Source organism: Panthera uncia, unplaced genomic scaffold (assembly GCF_023721935.1).
Source record: "Panthera uncia isolate 11264 unplaced genomic scaffold, Puncia_PCG_1.0 HiC_scaffold_1290, whole genome shotgun sequence".
Taxonomy (NCBI): domain Eukaryota; kingdom Metazoa; phylum Chordata; class Mammalia; order Carnivora; family Felidae; genus Panthera; species Panthera uncia.
In genome coordinates, this window is record NW_026057910.1 from 146,181 (window position 1) to 165,871 (window position 19,691).

The 19,691-nt window shown below is 38.2% G+C and overlaps 1 protein-coding gene across 1 annotated transcript in view; it reads left to right on the forward strand.

Moving 5' to 3' along the window:
* Positions 1-19,691, forward strand: part of LOC125916879 (mediator of RNA polymerase II transcription subunit 14-like) — a 45,656-nt gene that overhangs the window by 12,979 nt on the left and 12,986 nt on the right. The window contains exons 6-13 of the mRNA XM_049623140.1: positions 399-527; positions 850-957; positions 1,463-1,595; positions 2,596-2,746; positions 3,841-3,952; positions 9,457-9,582; positions 11,580-11,658; positions 15,904-16,063. Of these exons, the coding sequence (XP_049479097.1) occupies positions 399-527; positions 850-957; positions 1,463-1,595; positions 2,596-2,746; positions 3,841-3,952; positions 9,457-9,582; positions 11,580-11,658; positions 15,904-16,063 (998 nt within the window). The remainder of the gene's footprint in view (positions 1-398; positions 528-849; positions 958-1,462; positions 1,596-2,595; positions 2,747-3,840; positions 3,953-9,456; positions 9,583-11,579; positions 11,659-15,903; positions 16,064-19,691) is intronic.

Genomic DNA, 19,691 nt, shown 5'->3' on the forward strand with positions numbered 1-19,691 from the left:
CATTCAAAGAACTCTCATTTTGAGGGTTTGGTCTGCAATTCAGGTAGTGTTCACATCTGTGACTTGTCAACTGATCGTTTCTCTTTAGTACCAAGGGATAAAATTTTAGTACCTGGAGATAAAATGGTGGTATGTGAAGCTGGGAACAGGGAGATCACCTGGGGCTGGAGGAGAGATGATGCCCGAGTTATACCTCAAGAGAAAATTGTCAGTTGATGTTAGAAGTGTTCACTGCCTTTGGCTATTGCTTATGCAGGAACTACTGAGTTCTTTGGACACTTCTGAAAGAACTTTCAAGCTATTTAAAATTTCTTGTAAGCAAAATTGAACGTTCTAGGCTAGCGGGAAGCTGGTTATTTTCTAGCAAAGTAGACTTCTTCTTCTTCTTCTTTTAAAAGCAAATGGCCGGGTGAAGTTTCGAGTTGAGGGAGAATTTGAAGCCACCTTGACCGTGATGGGAGATGATCCGGATGTACCATGGCGTCTTCTCAAGCTAGAAATTCTAGTTGAGGATAAGGAAACGGGAGGTAAATCATAAATACTGATTTAAATCATAAATATTAATTCAGATGTTTGGTGTTTTTATATTATTGAAACATTCTTACTGAGTACTAAATGTTTGGCAATTTATTCTGTAATTTGAAGTAGATGTTATGATAATCATACTTACTTTCCATGGAGATTTTAGTGTTTCTCAAGTATAATGTTCTCTGATTTCCATGGATAATTTCAGTTCTTTTTTTGTTTGTTTAATTTATTGTTAGTTGGTGTACTCTTCCTTAGTTGGTACTATGATATGATCTATGCACTTTTCTGGTTTACCGCCTTTTTTTCTCCTGCCAATGGAAGATGGGCGAGCCTTGGTTCATAGTATGCAAATCAACTTTATCCATCAGCTGGTGCAGTCTAGACTCTTTGCTGATGAAAAACCTCTTCAGGACATGTACAACTGCCTACGTATCCTTTTGAAATTTGAGACCTGTGTTTGTAAGGAATTCGTGTGTCCCTGTCCTCCCCATATTTCCATTTACCCCCTATCCTGAACTTTCCTTTTTTGGAGTAGAAATGGGGCTGGGGAACTGGTGAGTGTGGAGAATAGTGATACATCTATAATAGACCAAGTTTTAAATTTTACTGTTGGTAAAACAAAAATGAGTAAGAAATCTAGAGGGGAGAAAATAGTGCCATTTGTTCTACTCATATTCTCTAAACCATGATGAATTCACAGGCAACCTGGGCCTTATAGTTTGTTTATGTCGGTTCAAACTGAAATATAAAACCTTTTTCTAAAATTGTGCCACAGTTGATCACACCTTTTAGTATATGTCATCGAAGAAATAGAATTCCAGAAGTTTCCTTCATAGCCAGCTTTTGGGGAATAGAGCTTTTGTTAAATGAAGTTTGCTTGTAGTTCACTGGCCCTTGTAGTGATTTATTAAATTTGCTTAACAAACCCCATCAGATTCATTCTGCTTGTCGCTTCAGTTAGAAGTGCTACATTCCCAAACTCTAATGTTAATCCGAGAGCGGTGGGGAGACCTTGTACAGGTGGAAAGGTACCATGCTGGCAAGTGCCTCTCCCTGTCAGTTTGGAAGTAAGTGAAATTGATTCTGGCAAGTTCATGCTGTGACTGTAAATATCCTTTATGTTTCTCTTTTTCTTTCCTACATCTGATTTACTATAGACCAATAGCTGTGTACCTCTAGCAACATGATTTTATATAGTAAAGTCCCATGGTATCATATAAACCACATAAGACATCTGTAATTGACTCCTTTCTTAGAACATGGCATGTTTTAAATATGTAGACATCTGTTTGTACTAAGACTTGCTATTCTCAAAAAGTTAGATTACTCTGGCCTTATACCAGATTGCTGAAAGACCATTAAGATTGTTGGGTATGTTTTTAAAACATGTTTGCTTATCACAATTTTATATTTTGAACTGTGCCTCTTAATGTCTTTTTTGAGGGAGAGTTTTGGGGAAAATCAGTATTAGGCTGTTTATAATCCTCAATTCCCTGTTTGAACTTTGCTTGATTCTCATTTTCTGTAAAGGAATTAGAGATAAATAGACACCATGTAGAAGACAGATTGTTTTGTTTTCAGATTTCTTTGTGTGCATGTGTTTTTGTTTTTTACTTATTAAAAATTTTTTTTAATGTTTATTTTTGAGAGCAAGAGAGACAGAGCATGAGCGGGGGAGGGGCAGAGAGAGAGAGGGAGACACAGATCCAAGCAGGCTCCAGGCTGTGAACTGACAGCACAGAGCCCAATGTGGGGCTCAAACTCACAAACCGTGAGATCATGACCTGAGCCGAAGTCAGAAGCTTAACTGACTGAACCACCCAGGCACCCCACGTGTGTTTTGTTTTTAAATTCTGTGTCTGTTTTTTTTAAAAAGGATGTAAATCAAATACTGCGTTGGATTACAGAATAGCTATCTTCTCAATATTAAATTATTCCCTCCACAAACATTGAGGGCCTATCATGTTCTAGGCTCTGGCTAAGGCATACAATAGATTGTTTCTGTTTTATTCCAAAAATTAACAGGCTGTGTTGAAAAAAAATCATTAGTATTTCTTTTCTCTTTAGTCAACAGGTTCTTGGGAGAAAAACAGGGACGGCATCTGTTCACAAAGTTACAATTAAAATTGATGAAAATGATGTCTCTAAGCCTTTACAGATTTTTCATGATCCTCCTTTGCCAGCTTCTGATTCCAAATTAGTAGAAAGAGCCATGAAGGTAAGAGATCTCAATATATTTTAATATTGGTTTGATTAAATGAATGTATATAACTTACACTTTATTCTTAAACTTTTAACACATTCTTTAAAATACATGGTGGGGCACCTGGGTGGCTCATTCAGTTAAGTGTTCTACTCTTGATCTCAGCTCGGGTCTTGATTTCAGGGTCATGAGCACAGGCCCCGTGTTGGACTCCACACCAGGCATGGAGCCTACTTAAAAAATAATAAAGGGGGCGCCTGAGTGGCTCAGTCGGTTGAGCGCCGACTTCGGCTGGGGTCATGACCTCACAGTTCGTGAGTTCGAGCCCCACGTGGGGCTCTGTGCTGACAGCTGACAGCCTGGAGCCTGCTTTGGATTCTGTCTCTCCCTCTCTCTCTGCCCCTTCCCCTGCTCATACTCTGTCTCTCTCAACTGTCTCTGTCTCAAAAAGAAATGAATATTAAAATAAAAAGATAAAATACCTGATTGTTCCTAAAACCCTTTATTAAACTTGTTTTATGTGAATATTATGCTTTTGCATTTGTGGGTTTTTTTTAATGTTTATTTATTTTGAGAGAGAGTACACGCATGCAAGTGGGGGAGGGGCAGAGGGAGAGGGAGAGGGAGAGGGAGAGAGAGAGAGAGAGAGAGAGAGAATCCCAAGTGGCCTCCGCACTATCAGCGCAATCTCAGGAACCATGAGATCGTGACCTGAGCGGAAATCAAGAGTTGGATGCTTAAACAACTGAGCCACCTAGGTGCCCCACATTTGTTTTTTTAAATAACTAATGTTATGTATAATTCGTAAGATGTTCTTTCACATTTTAAAATTTAGGTCATATCACCATTTTATTGTTAAGGTTTGACATTTAATCACTGATAACCAGTACATAACCTATCTTGATTTGTAATTGCCAAAATGTTAGCTGTAGTCTTTAAGCTCCCAATACCATCTAAGTTTATCTTTTTTACCTTTAAGTTTGCTTTCTTCTACTGGTTAACACTCTGTGATTCTAAAAGGAACTACCTTGAGCCACAGTAATCTACTCTCAGACTTTTAAAGTGAAAATGTTTAAATTGCACATATGATTCTGTTCTTATTTATGCAGATTGATCACTTATCAATAGAAAAGCTCCTGATTGACAGCGTCCATGCACGAGCTCATCAGAAGCTCCAGGAGCTGAAGGCCATTCTGAGAGGCTTCAATGCCAACGAAAACTGTAGGTTCTTTTAAACTGGCATTTCCACCTTTCTTTTGTTTTCATTAGTATCCACTTTTATTTTATGAAACGTCTTTCTTAATTAGACTTTTTTCCTGGTTTTGTTGTGGAGTTGGGCATTTCTGCATTTTAATTTGTGATCTACCAAGCTTGTCCAAATTTTTCTCTAATTTTCTTTTTAATTATTTAGTTTGGCCTTCTTTTTTAAAGGTATGCATATTGAACCTCCTTAAATTTTTTTTTCCTATCGAAATGGAAGTTATTTTAACATTTGAATATGAATCATTTCTTTTAGGTCATCTTCTAAGAATAAGGTAGCTTTGCAGATACTTATGATGTTATTTATAAAATATGTCTCTTTGAGTGAAGCAGAATTTATCCTTTGTCTTTTTAAAGATTTTTATTTAGTTGTTAATACATGAGCAGGCCTCAAATAAGAAACACATATACACTCATAGCGAAAAATCTTCTAAGTTCACTTAGTAAGTACGTTTAGAGCTTCGGGGGACAATCATTTAGAAAGTAAGTGCTTTCATTCTAGTAATAGTTTCACAGTATTATAAGCATACACTATCCCTACCTCAGTTTTTGGTTGTGATGACCTTGTGCCCACAGTGAACAGCCTTTAATTAAGTGAAACGATGTATGTGAAGTGCCGTAAAAATGATGTCTTTAATAACTGTGGTAGCTAAAGTACTGCGTTGCACCGTCACAGAGCCCAGCTCAATCCATTATACTTAAAAAAGCAGCTTCTTTGGTACCACTTTGACGAATTAGCTAAAAATACTGCCTGAAGAGAGGACAGACAGGAAAATAAATTTGTATTCAGAATACATAGTCATTCAAAGAAAGTGAAAGAACAGAGGTGTGAAAGAGGGTCTGAGACAGACTAAAGACTAAGTGGAAACAGCTTAACTAAACAAGTGCAGGCCTTAAATACAAAGTATGCTAGACATCTGATGAATGAATGTAGTGTTTTAATCTATTTTGAGGGGGCATGTTCACTAGCCCCAACAGGGCTTAACATTAGATTTATCAAGTCTTGATGATTTTAATTTAATTATAAGGTACATGGAAGTCCTCATCCCCCTGCCCCCACTTGAATCCCTCAAGCAAAGATGTTATAAATACAGACCTAAATTTTCTGATTAGGAAGTATAATCAAAACTTTCAAAAAAAAAAAAAACAAACAAAAACTTTCATTGGGGTTAGAAAGCACACATAACCACCCTCCTGTTTTGTTCTTTTTTAGTAATAGTTTTGAGGTATAATTTGCATACAATTCACTCATTCAGTGGTTTTTTTCTTTAACATACTCAAGTTGTACAACTGTCTCCACAGTCTAATTTTAGAACATTTTCATCATCCCCCAAAGAAACTCCGTATCCAGTAGCAGTCACTCCCCTATTCATCCCTCCCCTCAGCTCTTGGCAACCACTAATCTACCTTCTGTCTCTATAGAATTGCCTGTTCTGGACATTTCAGATAAATGAAATCATATAATGTGTGGTCTTCTGCATATTGTTGTTAGCATAACGTTTTTGAGGTTTGTGTATATTAAAGCATGCTTTGGTACTTCATTTTTATTGTCAAACAATCCATTGCATGGATATACCACATTTTATTTATCCATTCATCGTTGATGGGGTTCCTTCCACTTTTTTTTCCCCCTATGATGAATAACACTGCTATGAACGTTCTTGTACAGGTTTTTGTGTGGACTTGTTTTCATTTCTCCTGGCCATGTACCTAGTAGTGGAAGGGCTGGGTCATATGGTGACTCTGTTTTACCTTTTTACATGTTTAACACCACCTCTTAATCCCACCACCAGTAGTGTTTGAGGGTTCCAGTTTCTTTGAATATTTACCAAGACCTGTTATTGTCCTTTTTGTTTTTAGCCGTTCTGGTGGGTGTGAACTGGTATTTCTTTGTGGTTTTTATTTGAATCTCCCTAATGATTCTTAAACATCTTCTGTTGAGTAGTTTTAGCTCTTACATTTAGATTACTTTTTGAGTTAATGTTTGTATGTGGTATGAAGTGGTGGTCCAACTGCATTCTTTTGTAAGGGGATACACAGTCATTCCAGTAACATTTGGTGAAAAAATAAAGTTTTCCCATTTAGTAGTCTTGGCACCCTGTTGAAATATACCTTTCGTTCGTAAAGAACCCTATTAGGTACCGATTTTTTTTTTTATTTCTGATTTTTCAAAATAGTAAAATTCTAAAATTCATTTGTTGGGATTGTAGAAAATCAGGGTTTGTGATCTTTTGATATTTTGATAAGCTCTGGTTTAATTTAGTATCATCTGTAAACAAGGTTTAGTTTGTTTTAAGTAAGTAAAAACTCAGTATGTTTGCCCAGGAGATACTTAAATTACTTTGAAAAATAGAGTGACCAGGTGTTTACATAAGAAACGTACTTTTGTGTCTTGTTAATGTAAGTTGCAAAGATTTTTCTTTCTTTTTTTTTTTTTTTTATTTTTTTTTTTTCAACGTTTTTTATTTATTTTTGGGACAGAGAGAGACAGAGCATGAACAGGGGAGGGGCAGAGAGAGAGGGAGACACAGAATCGGAAACAGGCTCCAGGCTCCGAGCCATCAGCCCAGAGCCTGATGCGGGGCCCGAACTCACGGACCGCGAGATCGTGACCTGGCTGAAGTCGGACGCTCAACCGACTGCGCCACCCAGGCGCCCCGCAAAGATTTTTCTTTAGCACCATTTTGTAGAGATCTCACTGGTTGGGCAGCCAGAAGGTGTGAGTTGAGCTGCATGCTCTTGAACAAGTAGCATTCTTTGGGCTCCATTCTCATCTGTAACTCAAGGATGTTAGTCCAGGCTCTTCCTAGATCTCTGACTCTAGTGGGAGTGTGCTCCAGCATCGGTTTTCTAGTTCTAGGTGTCTGTAGAATTCTGGGTGTGAGAGAAGGGTGCTTTGGAGACTGTGTTTTGGAGGAGAGGTCGGTGCTTGTGTGTGGGGTTGGGCCCCTCAGACCTGCTTTAATCAGAACAGTTGTGGATATGAGGGCCATTATAGGAAAGGGCCTGCTGACCCACCATTTTATTACCTATGCTTTAGCTTGTTTTTAAAATTCATGTTCATGCATTTGTATTCTTCGTGTAGTCTTACTTGATCCCTTTTGTGATGGGAAAGCATGCTTTAGTCAAATCCTTTACTGGGACCTAGGGCTGTTCTTGGAATCCCTTTGTGCAATCACCCTTAATCACCTGGCTTTTCTTCCAACTCCTCCCTGGAATAAGCCAAGGAAGTGAGTAGCTTGGACAATGGAGCATTTCAAGGGAGGGCTAGGGGAATGTACAGATAGCAGGTTTGGACGGTCTAGATGGCAGCATGTGGTTTCATGGGGGTGGGAATGTCTCAAGGGAGAGTAGGCAGAACTTTGGAGAGAAGGTCAAAAAAGGCAGTGCAAGGCACTTCAGGTCACTTGCCCCAGGTGGCCTCGCTTGCAGCATTCCTGTCTCTTGAAAGCCAGGGGAGTCTCCCTTGTGTTGTGCTCTGTCAGAGCCAGAATCAAGGGATCCAGGGCAGTTCAGAAGCTGAGAACCACACGCAGCTATTCCTACCTGGGCTTTAGTTGCTTCTCTTTAGTCTTCACACTTTACATTACTATGTATTGGTCCATTCCTCATTTTGTCCTTGATAAATAGGGAGAAATCAAAAAGGAGATGTGTATATATTTCTGTTTCAGGAAAGAGGAGTGTACCATCCTGTCATCTTGCACAACCTTTAACTCTCCCTTCTGTGTTTTAAGTTTTGCCATTTTTGATACCTTCAAGCCAGTTGCCTTTAAATGCTTAGGGCCTTATATATCTTATTTTTTGCAAAGAAAAATGTGGACATTGGCAGTCATTAGAGATACATCAAAGTATGTTTTATCTTTTGGACTGTGCTTTCTATATTCTTCTCTAATGCCCTGTCTTTTCAAGAATACTCAATTTTGATAATTAGATTGGAATGATCATTGTTATCCCAATTGTCAGAATTAGTTTTACACCATTACTACACTAAGAATACATTCCTTCTCCATTGGGAATTATTAACAGTCCAGATAGATGTGGAAACCTAGCAACCCTGCTTCAGATCTGTAAGCACTATTTATTATATTAACCTGGTAAATTCAGCAAAACATCATTTGAACTAATTTGTCTTCCTGCTCTGAGTTATAAGGTATTGTAAGAGGAATTTCTGTTTGTACCTATTTGTTCTTTCGTGTGTGTGTATGTGTGTGTGTGTTTTAGGTGAGAGCTCTGCTGGCCCTGTATGTTCAACAGTTCTTCACAAATGTAGTAGATGGACTGGAAAGCAGTTTGTTTTCATCTGATTAAATATGTCTCCTGCAGCTCTCTTTGCTTTATTAACTCGTTTGATAGTTTCTTTGTATAGATAGCACCAGTGGTAACTCTGCCCATTTTCATTATTGTGCAGATGCCTGATGAGAGGGTTTGGCTTGTTTCTTTGATTCATGAAAGGGGTATAGAGAATGTACATTGTTGAGCACTTTGCTTTGTAAGGCACCTTTTCAAACTTGTCATTTCTTCCTCCTAAGGACCCAAGGCATGGACAGGAAGATGTTACTGTTCTTGTTTAACAAAGTAGCACAGAGGAGTCACACCTGGTGAAAGGCTGGGCCTATGTAACCACTCTCCTCACTGCCTGCCTTTTTTCTGTGCTGTAGCATTAGAGGACCATGATAACTAGAAGAGCATATTTCTTTAGAACTCCTCCACCTGATCAGCACGGGGTGTGATTTCAATGAATGCTCTGCTCCTTTAGTGGATTTCGTTATGCCAGCTTGTGGGATTAAGGGAAGAGTTAATTGGGCCAGGTGGAAATACTGTGAAACTTGAGAACGAGTATATTGGCAGCCTTGGGACTTTGTGTGTAACAATTGCTTATGTTCTTATTTCATCTGTGACTTGAAAATGAGGTATAGAAGTAACGTGAAGAAAAAAATGTTTTTCCTATATAAACAATAATGTTTAATGGTTTTCAAGTGTTTTTCTTAAACAACATGGGCCCTAATTGCCAGAAAACCTCTCTTTGTGAGGAATGACATTGAAAATATTTAGGCCGTTGATGAAATTTATTCTGTCTACCAAACCATTTTCTTCCCACTGTATCAAAAAGAAAATCCTTAAAAACTAACTTAGTGATTACTGAGTGAAAAGTAAAACTAGAACTCGGCTCACTGATGAAGTTAATATTTTCCCTAGCTATTTTAACCTTTTTTTTAAAGGAATCCTGGGATTTTTTTTGCTGTAGCGGTTGAGATGGGTATGTTCGTTTCAAGTCACCCCGAGGAATACATTCTTCCTTTTGAGCTACTAATTGACATAATAGTACCAGTCCAGTTTTGCAAAATCATGTTTTTCCTCTGATATTCAGGATTGTTTGATAGTTGGTTTGTTTCTACACACTGAGAAATGATCTTTTGTGGAAAATATTCAGATAGAAATACACTTTTTCATTCTTAACTGTTCAGCTTCCATAGAGACTGCACTTCCAGCTCTTGTCGTTCCCATCTTGGAGCCCTGCGGTAACTCGGAGTGTCTACACATTTTTGTAGACTTGCATTCTGGAATGTTTCAATTGATGCTTTATGGACTTGGTAAGTTACCCAATGACATGGTCACTCAGTGTAAGGAAAAATATTTTGACAAAAGCAAAACAAAATTTTTCTGCCATTAGGTATTGGGAAGGGGTGGTATCAGCAGTACAGAAAGTAGATGTGGAAGGAATGACTCTGGCCGATGTCCGTTCCTTGGGGCCAATTTTAACCCTGCCTGGGATTTTCTCTTCCCAGAAGTTAAATTTCCCAGTATGAAGTACATTTATGTTGTTTCTCTTATGTAGAAGTAATAATGGTGATGGCTGATGGTTTTTAGATGAACTGTTTTACCACTAACAGTCAGGTGACATGGAAATGACTACAAGGGATTCTAATGGCTAAAGAACATATACGAATGACAGTATAAACATCTAAAAGATGACTTAGGGTACAGAATCCTGAAGGAAAGGATGTTTATATTTCTGAGTTAAACACAGTCGAAATTAAAGTTTGATTTACCATGTTCTGTTACCGAGTTGGTGTTCTGAAATGATGAACTACTTGGAACGTAGTGTTTTTGTATTGCTAATGGAACAGTGTTCTTGAATATATTAGCACATTTACCATTTGAAATTAATATTAAGCTAGATGAGTGAAAATAAATGATTTTCTGCTCATATAGCTGTAAAGGTAAGTGTTTCAGGGAGCCTGGCTGGCTCAGTCGGAGGAGCATTTGACTCTTGATCTCGGGGTCGTGAGTTTGAGCCCCACACATTGGGTGTAGAGATTACTAAAAAAATAAATAAACTTAAGAAAAAAAAGATAGCTTTTTCTATGAACCGTTCATGGAAAACTGGCTTCATTACTTTGAATCACATCGCATTTATGATGGCTTATTAGTGACACACTTATGAATTACCGTTTAACTGTGGTTTTGAACCACAAGGCAGCTGTTGTTCATCCTTCAGAATTTTTTTTGCTTAACTGTTTTCTTGACTGTTTACACAGTACACACTCATAGATAAAGAAGATGACCATGTAAAACTGAGAGAAGCCAAAAAAAGTTACCTGTTGGCAGTCATTCTTGTTTTAGGGGATATATGCTTATTTTAGCTGAGGCTGCCATAACAAAGGACCACAGAGTAGGTTGTTAAAAAGAAAAATTTATTTTATCATAGTATTAGAGTTTGGAAGCATAAAATCAGGTTGCCGGCATGGTCAGATTATGGTGAGGGTTCTGTTCCTGGCTCGTGGGCCCAGGCCTTCTCCCTGTCATCACGGCAGAAGAGGAGAGCAAGCTCTCTGGTGACTCTTCTTATAAGGGCACTAATCCCATCAAGACAGTGCCACCCTCATGACCTCATCTAAACCTGATTATCTCCCAAAGACCCCATCTCTAAATACCATCATCACATTAGGAGTGAGGGCTTCGACATACGAATTTTGGGGGGTACAATTAAACCATGGCAATGCTGCACTAATTTTCTTATACTTTTTTTCTTGAGCTGAAATCATTGTATATTTTGCTTTTGTTCAAAACGTGCTATTGTTAGCATTTTTTCGGTGTCATTAAAAATTCTAAGTGACATTTAGGAAGCTGAACTTCAGCCAACAGCTCTTGCTTATGCCAGAAACCATTTGTGTTGAATAAATAAATATTTTAGTGGAGTTTTACAGTTTTTACATTTTTAAGGTTCTAAGTTTGGTAATACTAGGAGTTAGAAATACATGCAAGTTAAAAATATTAATTAACTAGGCCTAGGGTTTGGGAATTGAAATGCAGGCAGATAATGAGTTCATGTGTTTGTTACTTGTTCTTCCTGCTAATGTATATTTGCTATTAATCAGTTGTCTTAACTATAACTCTCCCTAAATGTTAAAGAGAGAAAACAAATTAGGTTAATTTATGCCTAATGATGGATTTAGTTTAGTTTTTCTCTGACTCAAAAATAACACTAATTTTTGCCTAAAACAATAATTTTCATTTAAGTTCTGGGCTACCTAAATATTTTGTGCCTCGTGTAAGCAACGAATTAATGAAGTGCTATATTCTATAGACCAGGCCACGCTGGATGACATGGAGAAGTCTGTGAACGATGATATGAAACGAATTATTCCTTGGATTCAACAACTTAAGTAAGCTTATTTATTTAGCTCAAGACTAAAAATGGAAAGTTATTTTGACACGATATATTTTCTTCTCCGTCATTACTCTTGATCAGTCACTGTCCTTAATGTTTATGACGTGAAACTTGAGCACCTTTTGGTACTTGGAATCGAAATTGTCTTGGAATAGGCCCAAGATAGCAATGTTTTGTATCCAGTTCCCCTCTAGGGCAAATACAGGTATGAAGGGCATGACACTCAACTTTTCACTCGTCGCCATGGTTCCTCCTGGAAAAGCACTCTGCAAATCACTTACACAATGGATTGTATTGACTCTAGTGTTCTCTGCAATAGTCTTATTTGTTCTTACCCAGGATAATCTTCATGGTATGAATCTACCAGCTGACCCTTCAGAATAGTTGTTTCTGCTTCTCTAATACTGTCATTCAATATTGTCTCAAAGTCCTTTGAATGCTTCATACTGTCAAACTAAATAAAATTGAAAATGGAGCTAAAGACAATTCTGTGAGGTTTCATTGCCACCCTGGTACACAGAGGTGCCATTATGGCAACTCTAACAAACTCGCTTTTAAAATTAATAAAATTCCAAGGGATAAAAATAAATTGCGGAGCTCAAAACCCAAACTGTCAAATGGAGAAGGGGTGAGGGCTAGACTGTTCTTTGTGATCTAGCCTACCCCTTCTCCTTTTGCTAGTTTGAGTTGTATAAATATTTGAAGGCTTCACTATAATCAAGTAGTGTTTTCGTTAACGAGATGTGATTTTTAATGCCAACCAGATTGGTGATATTATATGAGCCTCCTTTTGAATAGCTGTTTAGTTTAACTGTGTATGAAAAGTGATACTCCTTACTCTGAGTAAGGAATACTCTAATAACAAATTCCAAAATTTTTAGCGCTTTGGCATTTTTTGGTGCATTGTTGTGCATTCTGGCTAAACAAATAAGGTTCAAATACTTAAATGCTCAATAATTCACAGCTTGCATAACTTGAGGTGGTTTATCTGGCAGTTCCAGCGAGAGGAAATATAACCTAAAACCAGAAGGCCAAGTCCCCAAAGCCTTAAACTTATCAAATGTGTCTGTGTACTTAAACACATAATTTATAAGAAAGGTCCCCTGGTTATCACTTGTAATCATGCTTCTCAAATGATCTTTGGTGAATGACCAGCTTATTGCTCATCTGTTAATCTGTCATGGGACATTAATTTTTTGAAATAACTTTATTGAGGTATAATTTACGTACCGTAAAATTCACCCATTTTAAGTGTGTAATTCAATGACTTGCAGTAAATTTACTGAGTTTAACCATAATCACAATCCATTTTTAGAACATTTGGAACATTTTCATCACCCCAAGCAGGTGTTCATTTACAGTTAAACCTCATTCCCAACTTCAGCCCCTGGCAACTATGAATCTACTTTCTGCTTTTATAGATTTGTGTGTGTGTGTGGACATTTTATAGAAAGGGAATCATAAAGTATGTGGTCTTTTGTGACTGGCTTCTTTCACTTAGCATAATGTTTTGAGGTTCATCCATGTTGTAGCAGTTATCGATGCTTAATTCCTTTTTGTGGTTGAATAATATTCTGTTATATGGATATATACCACATTGTTTATCCATTCCTAAATTGATGGGCATGTGGGTTGTTTCACTTTTTGCCTGTTATGAGTAATGCTGCTGTGAATAGTCATGTCTAAGTCTATATGTGAACTTAACATTTTCATTCCACTAAGAGTAGAATTGCTGGGTCATACAGTACATTTATGTTTAGCTTATCGAAGAAACTGCCAAACTAGTTTCCAGAGTAGCTATGCCATTTTAAAATCACATCAGCAATATTTGAGGGTTTCCATTTCCCTGAGTCCTTGCCGAAGCTTGTTACCATTTTTGACTATAGCCATCCTGGTGAGTGTGATGAGGTATTGCGTTGTGGTTTTAGTTTACAGTTTTCTAATGACAAATGATTCTGAGCATCTGTTCATGTGATCACCTTTCTTGTCATATGCAATGAAAACAAATTGTAGAAAAAGGAAATGAAAAAACATGTATAAAATATAAGCCCCAGGGCGCCTGGGTGGCTCAGTCGGTTGAGCATATGACTCTTGATTTTGGCTCAGGTCATGATCTCAATGGTTTGTGGGATCAAGCCTGCACTGACACGACGGAGCCTGCTTGGGATTCCCTTTCTCCCTCTCTTTCTGCCCCTCCCCTGCTTGCTCTCTCTCTCTCAAAATAAATAAACAAACTTAAAAAATAAATAAAAGCCCCAATTTTTTTATTGTAAGGATCAACAGACAGAATTGCATCTCAACAAATATAATCAGAACAAACAGTATAAAAATGAAAAAAATCTCTACACGTTTTTCATTGGAAGTGTACACAGGCAGTTAATGTAGAAAATTCACTCTTTTGTCCCATGAAATCGTAATAAGACAAAAGGTTGAGTAAAATGGCCATTCCATGTGTGCTTTGAAAAGAGTATGTTGTGTTTACAATTCGTATGAATACACGTTTATATATATTTAGAATTTACATTGTGTTTAGAATTTTTAAGGTGACAAATGAGCTTGTTTCTTGCTTGTTGTAACTTATCTAAGTTGGATTGATGATGATGCTCGTCACAGGAGATAATGTGTATCTTTTTCTGTTTTTCTTTTAAAAACATACATAATAGGGATACCAGTCTCACAGTCTCACTTGTTGATGGGACTGGAAGTAGAGATTTGAAAGCAGTTTTAGCAAGTTCAGAATATTCATTTTTAACTTCTACCTTAAAATGAAGCAAGTATGGTTGTATTTTCAAGATTTTTCTTCATTTCTTCATTTGTGGCCAGTTCTAGCAATTGATTCTGTGATGTTGCAGTTAAATTTGTTTTTTCGGTGGGGAAAAAAACAGGTTTCTAGACCTTCTACATTTTTGGGTAATAGTTGACAAGCTAGCCTTCAAACATCATATGTTAGGTTTTACTGCATGTGACTAGCACAGGGTCGGTGCCACACGCAGCTCACCACACCAGTGCAGCAGCACCCGGACGGGTCTGTACCCTGTTCAGCAAGGTGAGCCTACTGATCGTGAGCTGGGATGTTGTGATAATTGTTACATTGCTGTGAAAAGTTTCTAAATTCGTATTCTTATTTTCTGTAGTTACTTCATTGTGAATCAGTGAAAGTTGTGAACCAGTCATTTTATCTCTTTTTCACGTATCTTATACACACACACACACAGTGTCTAGCCTCAAGGACAGCTAATGAAATAAGTGAGAGGAATATTATAAAAAGCTTCAAACTGAAATCTGGTGGCTGAACTGAGAGAGAGAGGAGGGAAAGAAGGTAATTAATACCTTCCTGGCACCCGCTATATATACCTATCACTTTACACATACACAGTATAACAACTAGGACTGTATATCTCCAGTGATACTAAAAAAAGTAGGCACATTTGAGGCACCTGGGTGGCTCAGTCGGTTCAGGTCATGTCATCACGGTTCGTGGGTTCAAGTCCCGCCTTGAGCTCTGTGGTGACGGCTCAGAGCCTGGATCTTGCTTCAGATTTTGTGTCTCTGTCTCTGTCTGCCGGTACCCAGCTTGCGTACGCGCACACGCTCTCTCAAAAATAAACATTAAAAAATTTTTTTTAAGAAAAATTAGGCACCTTTATACCTATTTATTGTTTTCTCTTTGTTTTATAAACACTAAAGGCATTTTATGAAAGATGTTGAGGTTAGTTATTGCTGTCTTAATAAGCCCTAGGAAATCTGTCCTCCTCTGTAATAAACTTCTACAGTGTCCCAGCCTTAATACTAGTTAATTCTTCCTTATAACTAATCAAAATCATTCACATTGCAGTTTCAATTCCTTAAACTAGAGCTAGAACTAACAGGGGCGCTTGAGTGACTCAGTCAGTTGAGCATCCGATTCTTGATTTTGGTTCTGGTCATGATCCCAGAGTTGTGGGATCGAGCCCTGCATCGGGCTCTGTGGTGAGTGTGAAGCCTACCTGAGATTCTCTTTCTCTCCCTCTGCCCCTGTCCCCCACTGTCACTCTGTCTCTAAAAACAAAGAAAAAGAACTAGAACTAACAGACCAATGTAAAACTGGAAAAATGATTCATCGGTATGGTTATGTGTCTTTTTACTAGCAGTTAAGTTTCAGGTTGTTATTTTTTAGTGGTCTTCAGTAATCAATTTACAAATGAGTTGCACACAGAAGAATCTATGATTTTGTGACGTAAATTATTTTCTTTCAATTAAGGTTTTGGCTTGGACAACAGCGTTGCAAACAATCTATAAAACATTTGCCTACATTAACCAGTGAAACATTGCAGCTGTCCAATTACTCAACCCATCCTATTGGAAACCTTTCTAAGAATAAGCTGTTCATTAAACTTACCCGTCTTCCACAGTACTACATTGTAAGTATGAAAAGGGGTGATTTGGGTGATCGAATTCAGTTCATTCTCTTAGTATCTCAAATGATTTATTGCTTAACTTAATTTACAAATATATTTTATTGGATATTTAAGTTTAGTGATTTTCAACCTAGGAGGTAGGGGTAAGGGAGAGAGGAAAATCATGTGTGTAAGAAATGGTACGATGATCAGGCAGGGTTGGGGAATATAGGTGTGCCTCTATCCCTCACTCTTGGATCTTTCCTGTAGTGAGGCCTAGTTTCTGCTTTGGATGAAGCATCTCTATATAAGAAGAATTTTGAAAGCAACTACTGTGAATGTTTGGATATCTTGGTGTCAGAGAAACTTGATTGGTTTTAATCAAATGTTAACTTGCATAATGCAGCTTTTTAAAATATGGGCTGGCTGAAGTGAAGTAGCTTTATATTCTCATCCTTTTGATGTATGTACCTTTCAGGGCATGGTAAGATCCTTTCTCGTTCTTTTTTCACTCTTTCTGTGTGTCTTCTAGTTAGTTTCTTTGAGATCTTTGAATTGGTTAAAATTTGCAAGAATTTGAAATATGAACTCACCCTAAATATATTTCCCTGCTTATAGAAATTTCTGTTTATACTAAGTAGATGTTTTTGGCAAAGAATATAAGATGTTTAAAAAACTTAATTCAAGATTGTTGGTTGAAGGCAATAGGATTGAATTTTATTTTATTTTTTTGATGTTTATATTTGAGAGAGAAAGAGCGAGTGGGGGAGGGGCAGACACAGAGGGAGGAAGAGGAAGAGAGAGATGGAGACACAGAATCCAAAGCAGGCTCCAGGCTCTGAGCTGTCAGCACAGAGCCTGACGTAGGGCTTGAGTCCACGAGCCAGGAGACCATGACCTGAGCCAAAGTCAGACACTTAACCGACTGAGCCACCCTGGCGCCCGTAGGAGTGAGTTTTTTAAGGTCTTGAGCTGTACTTTTAAAAGATATTATCTTAAGGGGCATCTGGGGTGGCTCAGTCAGTTAAGTGTCCGACTTCAGCTCAGGTCATGATCTCATGGTTTGTGAGTTCGAGCCCTGCGTCACGCTCTGTGCTCAGAACCTGGAGCCTGCTTCAGATTCTGTGTCTCCATCTCTCTCTTCCTCTCCCCTGCTCTTTCTCTGCTCCTCCCCTGCTTGTGCTCTGTCTCTCTCAAAAATAAATAAACATAAAAAAATTAAATAAGTAAAATTTTAAAAAAGATAGTATCTTTTAAAAAAAGTTCCATGTGTACCCTGACATATCTTGTTAGTGTTATTTATGTAGAGCAGAGCAGTAAGTCTGTCAGTGATGTGAATTTCACTTTTTTCTGAATTTAAAACCCCAGCTGTAGAACTAGATTTGATACATGACAAAGGATTGTTTCCGCTCTTGGTGAGCTGCCTAGTCTACATATAAAATGATATTCAGAATATATGCATAATAATCAAACCCATGAACACACAAAGATCCTTATACACAGCCACGGACAAAATGGTTTTAGTATTTCTGATCTTATTTAGTATCACCAGAAGCCAAATGTTAGTTTCAGTGACTAATGTCTTATTGAAAAGCAGTAAGTTGTTTCACATGGTTTAGACCAAAACTGAATGTACATTCTCTTCATCCTTCTTATTTCTCACGTAGGGGTGATACATTCATAGAAGTGGAAATGACCACGGACATTAAGAAGTACAGAGGAAAGTCTTGCTACCTTTAAATATTTTTTTTAATGTTTATTTTTGAGAGAGAGAGAGAGAGAGACAGAATGTGAGCGGGGGAGGGGCAGAGAGAGAGGGAGACACAGAATCTGAAGCAGGCTCCAGGCTCTGAGCTGTCAGCACAGAGCCCCATGCGGGGCTCGAACTCATGAACCGTGAGATCATGACCTGAGCTGAAGTCAGATGCTTAACCGACTGAGCCACCCAGGCGCCCCAAGGCTTGCTACCTTTAAATGTCTTTCTGCCATTTTACTTTTGTCAGCTTTATTAAGATGTAATTTACATACAGGAAAAATTTAGACTTTTTGTGTTTGAGTTGGAATAAATGCATACACTGTTGTAATCCCCATCTCAGCAGAACACAGATCCATTACCCCCAAAATGCCCTAGTGCTGCATCTCTATAATTAAACCCTCCTCCCACTTTCAGCTGGTGACCACTGACCTGTTTTCTGTCTTTTTTTTTTTTTTTTTTAATTTTTTTAAATGTTTATTTATTTTTGAGACAGAGAGCATGAACAGTGGAGGGTCAGAGAAAGAGGGAGACACAGCATCTGAAACAGGCTCCAGGCTCCGAGTTGTCAGCACAGAGCCCGACGCGGGGCTCGAACCCACAGACTGCGAGATCATGACCTGAGCCGAAGTCGGACGCTTAACCGACTGAGCCACCCAGGCGCCCCCTGTTTTCTGTCTTTATGGGTTTGCCCATCGATCTAGTTTCTTTCACTCAGCATAATGCCTTTGATTTCCACCCATACTGTGGTGGTGTTATAGTTCATTCCTTTAATTGGGGTGCCTGGGTGGCTCAGTTGGTTAAGCATCCAACTCTTGGTTTCAGCTCAGGTCATCACCTCGCAGTTCATGAGTTTGAACCCCGTTTCGGCTCTGCACTGACAGTGTGGAGCCTGCTTGAGATTCTCTCTCTCTCTCTCTCTCTCTCCTCCTTCTGTCTGTCTCTCAAAATAAATAAGTAAACTTTAAAAAATAAAAACAAATATTCCTTTAATTGGAGTAGTATTTCATGGTATGGATGGTTTATTTAACCAGTCTCTGGTGATAGGACATCTGGGTTATTTCCAATTGGGGCAATTATAAAGCTGCTATATAGGTTTGTATATAGGTTTCTTTGTGATCTTAAGTTTTCACTTCTTTTGGATAAATAACTAGTGGGATTGTTGGGTTAAGTTATATGATCAGTGTATGTCCAGCTTTATAAAAAACTGCCAAACTGTTTTGCAAATTGGCCGGGCCATTTTTCATATCTGTTGGCAATACAAGAGAGTTCTAGATGCTCTGCATTCTTGCCAGCCCTTGGCTAAAAAAAATTTTAGCCATTCTGATAGATGTGTAGTGGTATTTTATTGTCATCTTAATTTATGCTGTCCTAATGACTGATGATATCAAATATCTTTTCATGTGTTTTATTTGCCATCCCTTTATCTTCTTTGGTGAAGCATCCATTTTACTTTTAATTCTTCTATTTCCTCAGGTTCATCAGTGTGATATTAGGTGTTAGCCTAAGAATTTCCTGAAGAGAGTGTGTGGGGAGGCAGGGGGAGAGGCAGAGAAGGGAGGTGAGAAGAGAGACAGGCAAGTATGTGTCGGAGCAATGGTCCAATGGCATTTCTTTCTCTCCCTAAAGTATTTAGGGGACTTTTCTTAAATTTTAGGTAGACATTGAAAATAGTAAGCTGGTATAGTGGTTAAGAGCAAGGTCTCTGGAGCCAAACTGGCATCAGAGCATGAGTCTATCACTTCTCAGCTCTGAGACCTTGGGCAAGTAACCAAACTATTTTGCACCTCAGTTTTTCCATCAGAAAAATGAAGATAATAATCCCTTCTCTACAGAGTTATTAGGAAGATTGAATGTGTTAACATTTGTCCAATATCAGGACAGTACCTGGCGTGTAGT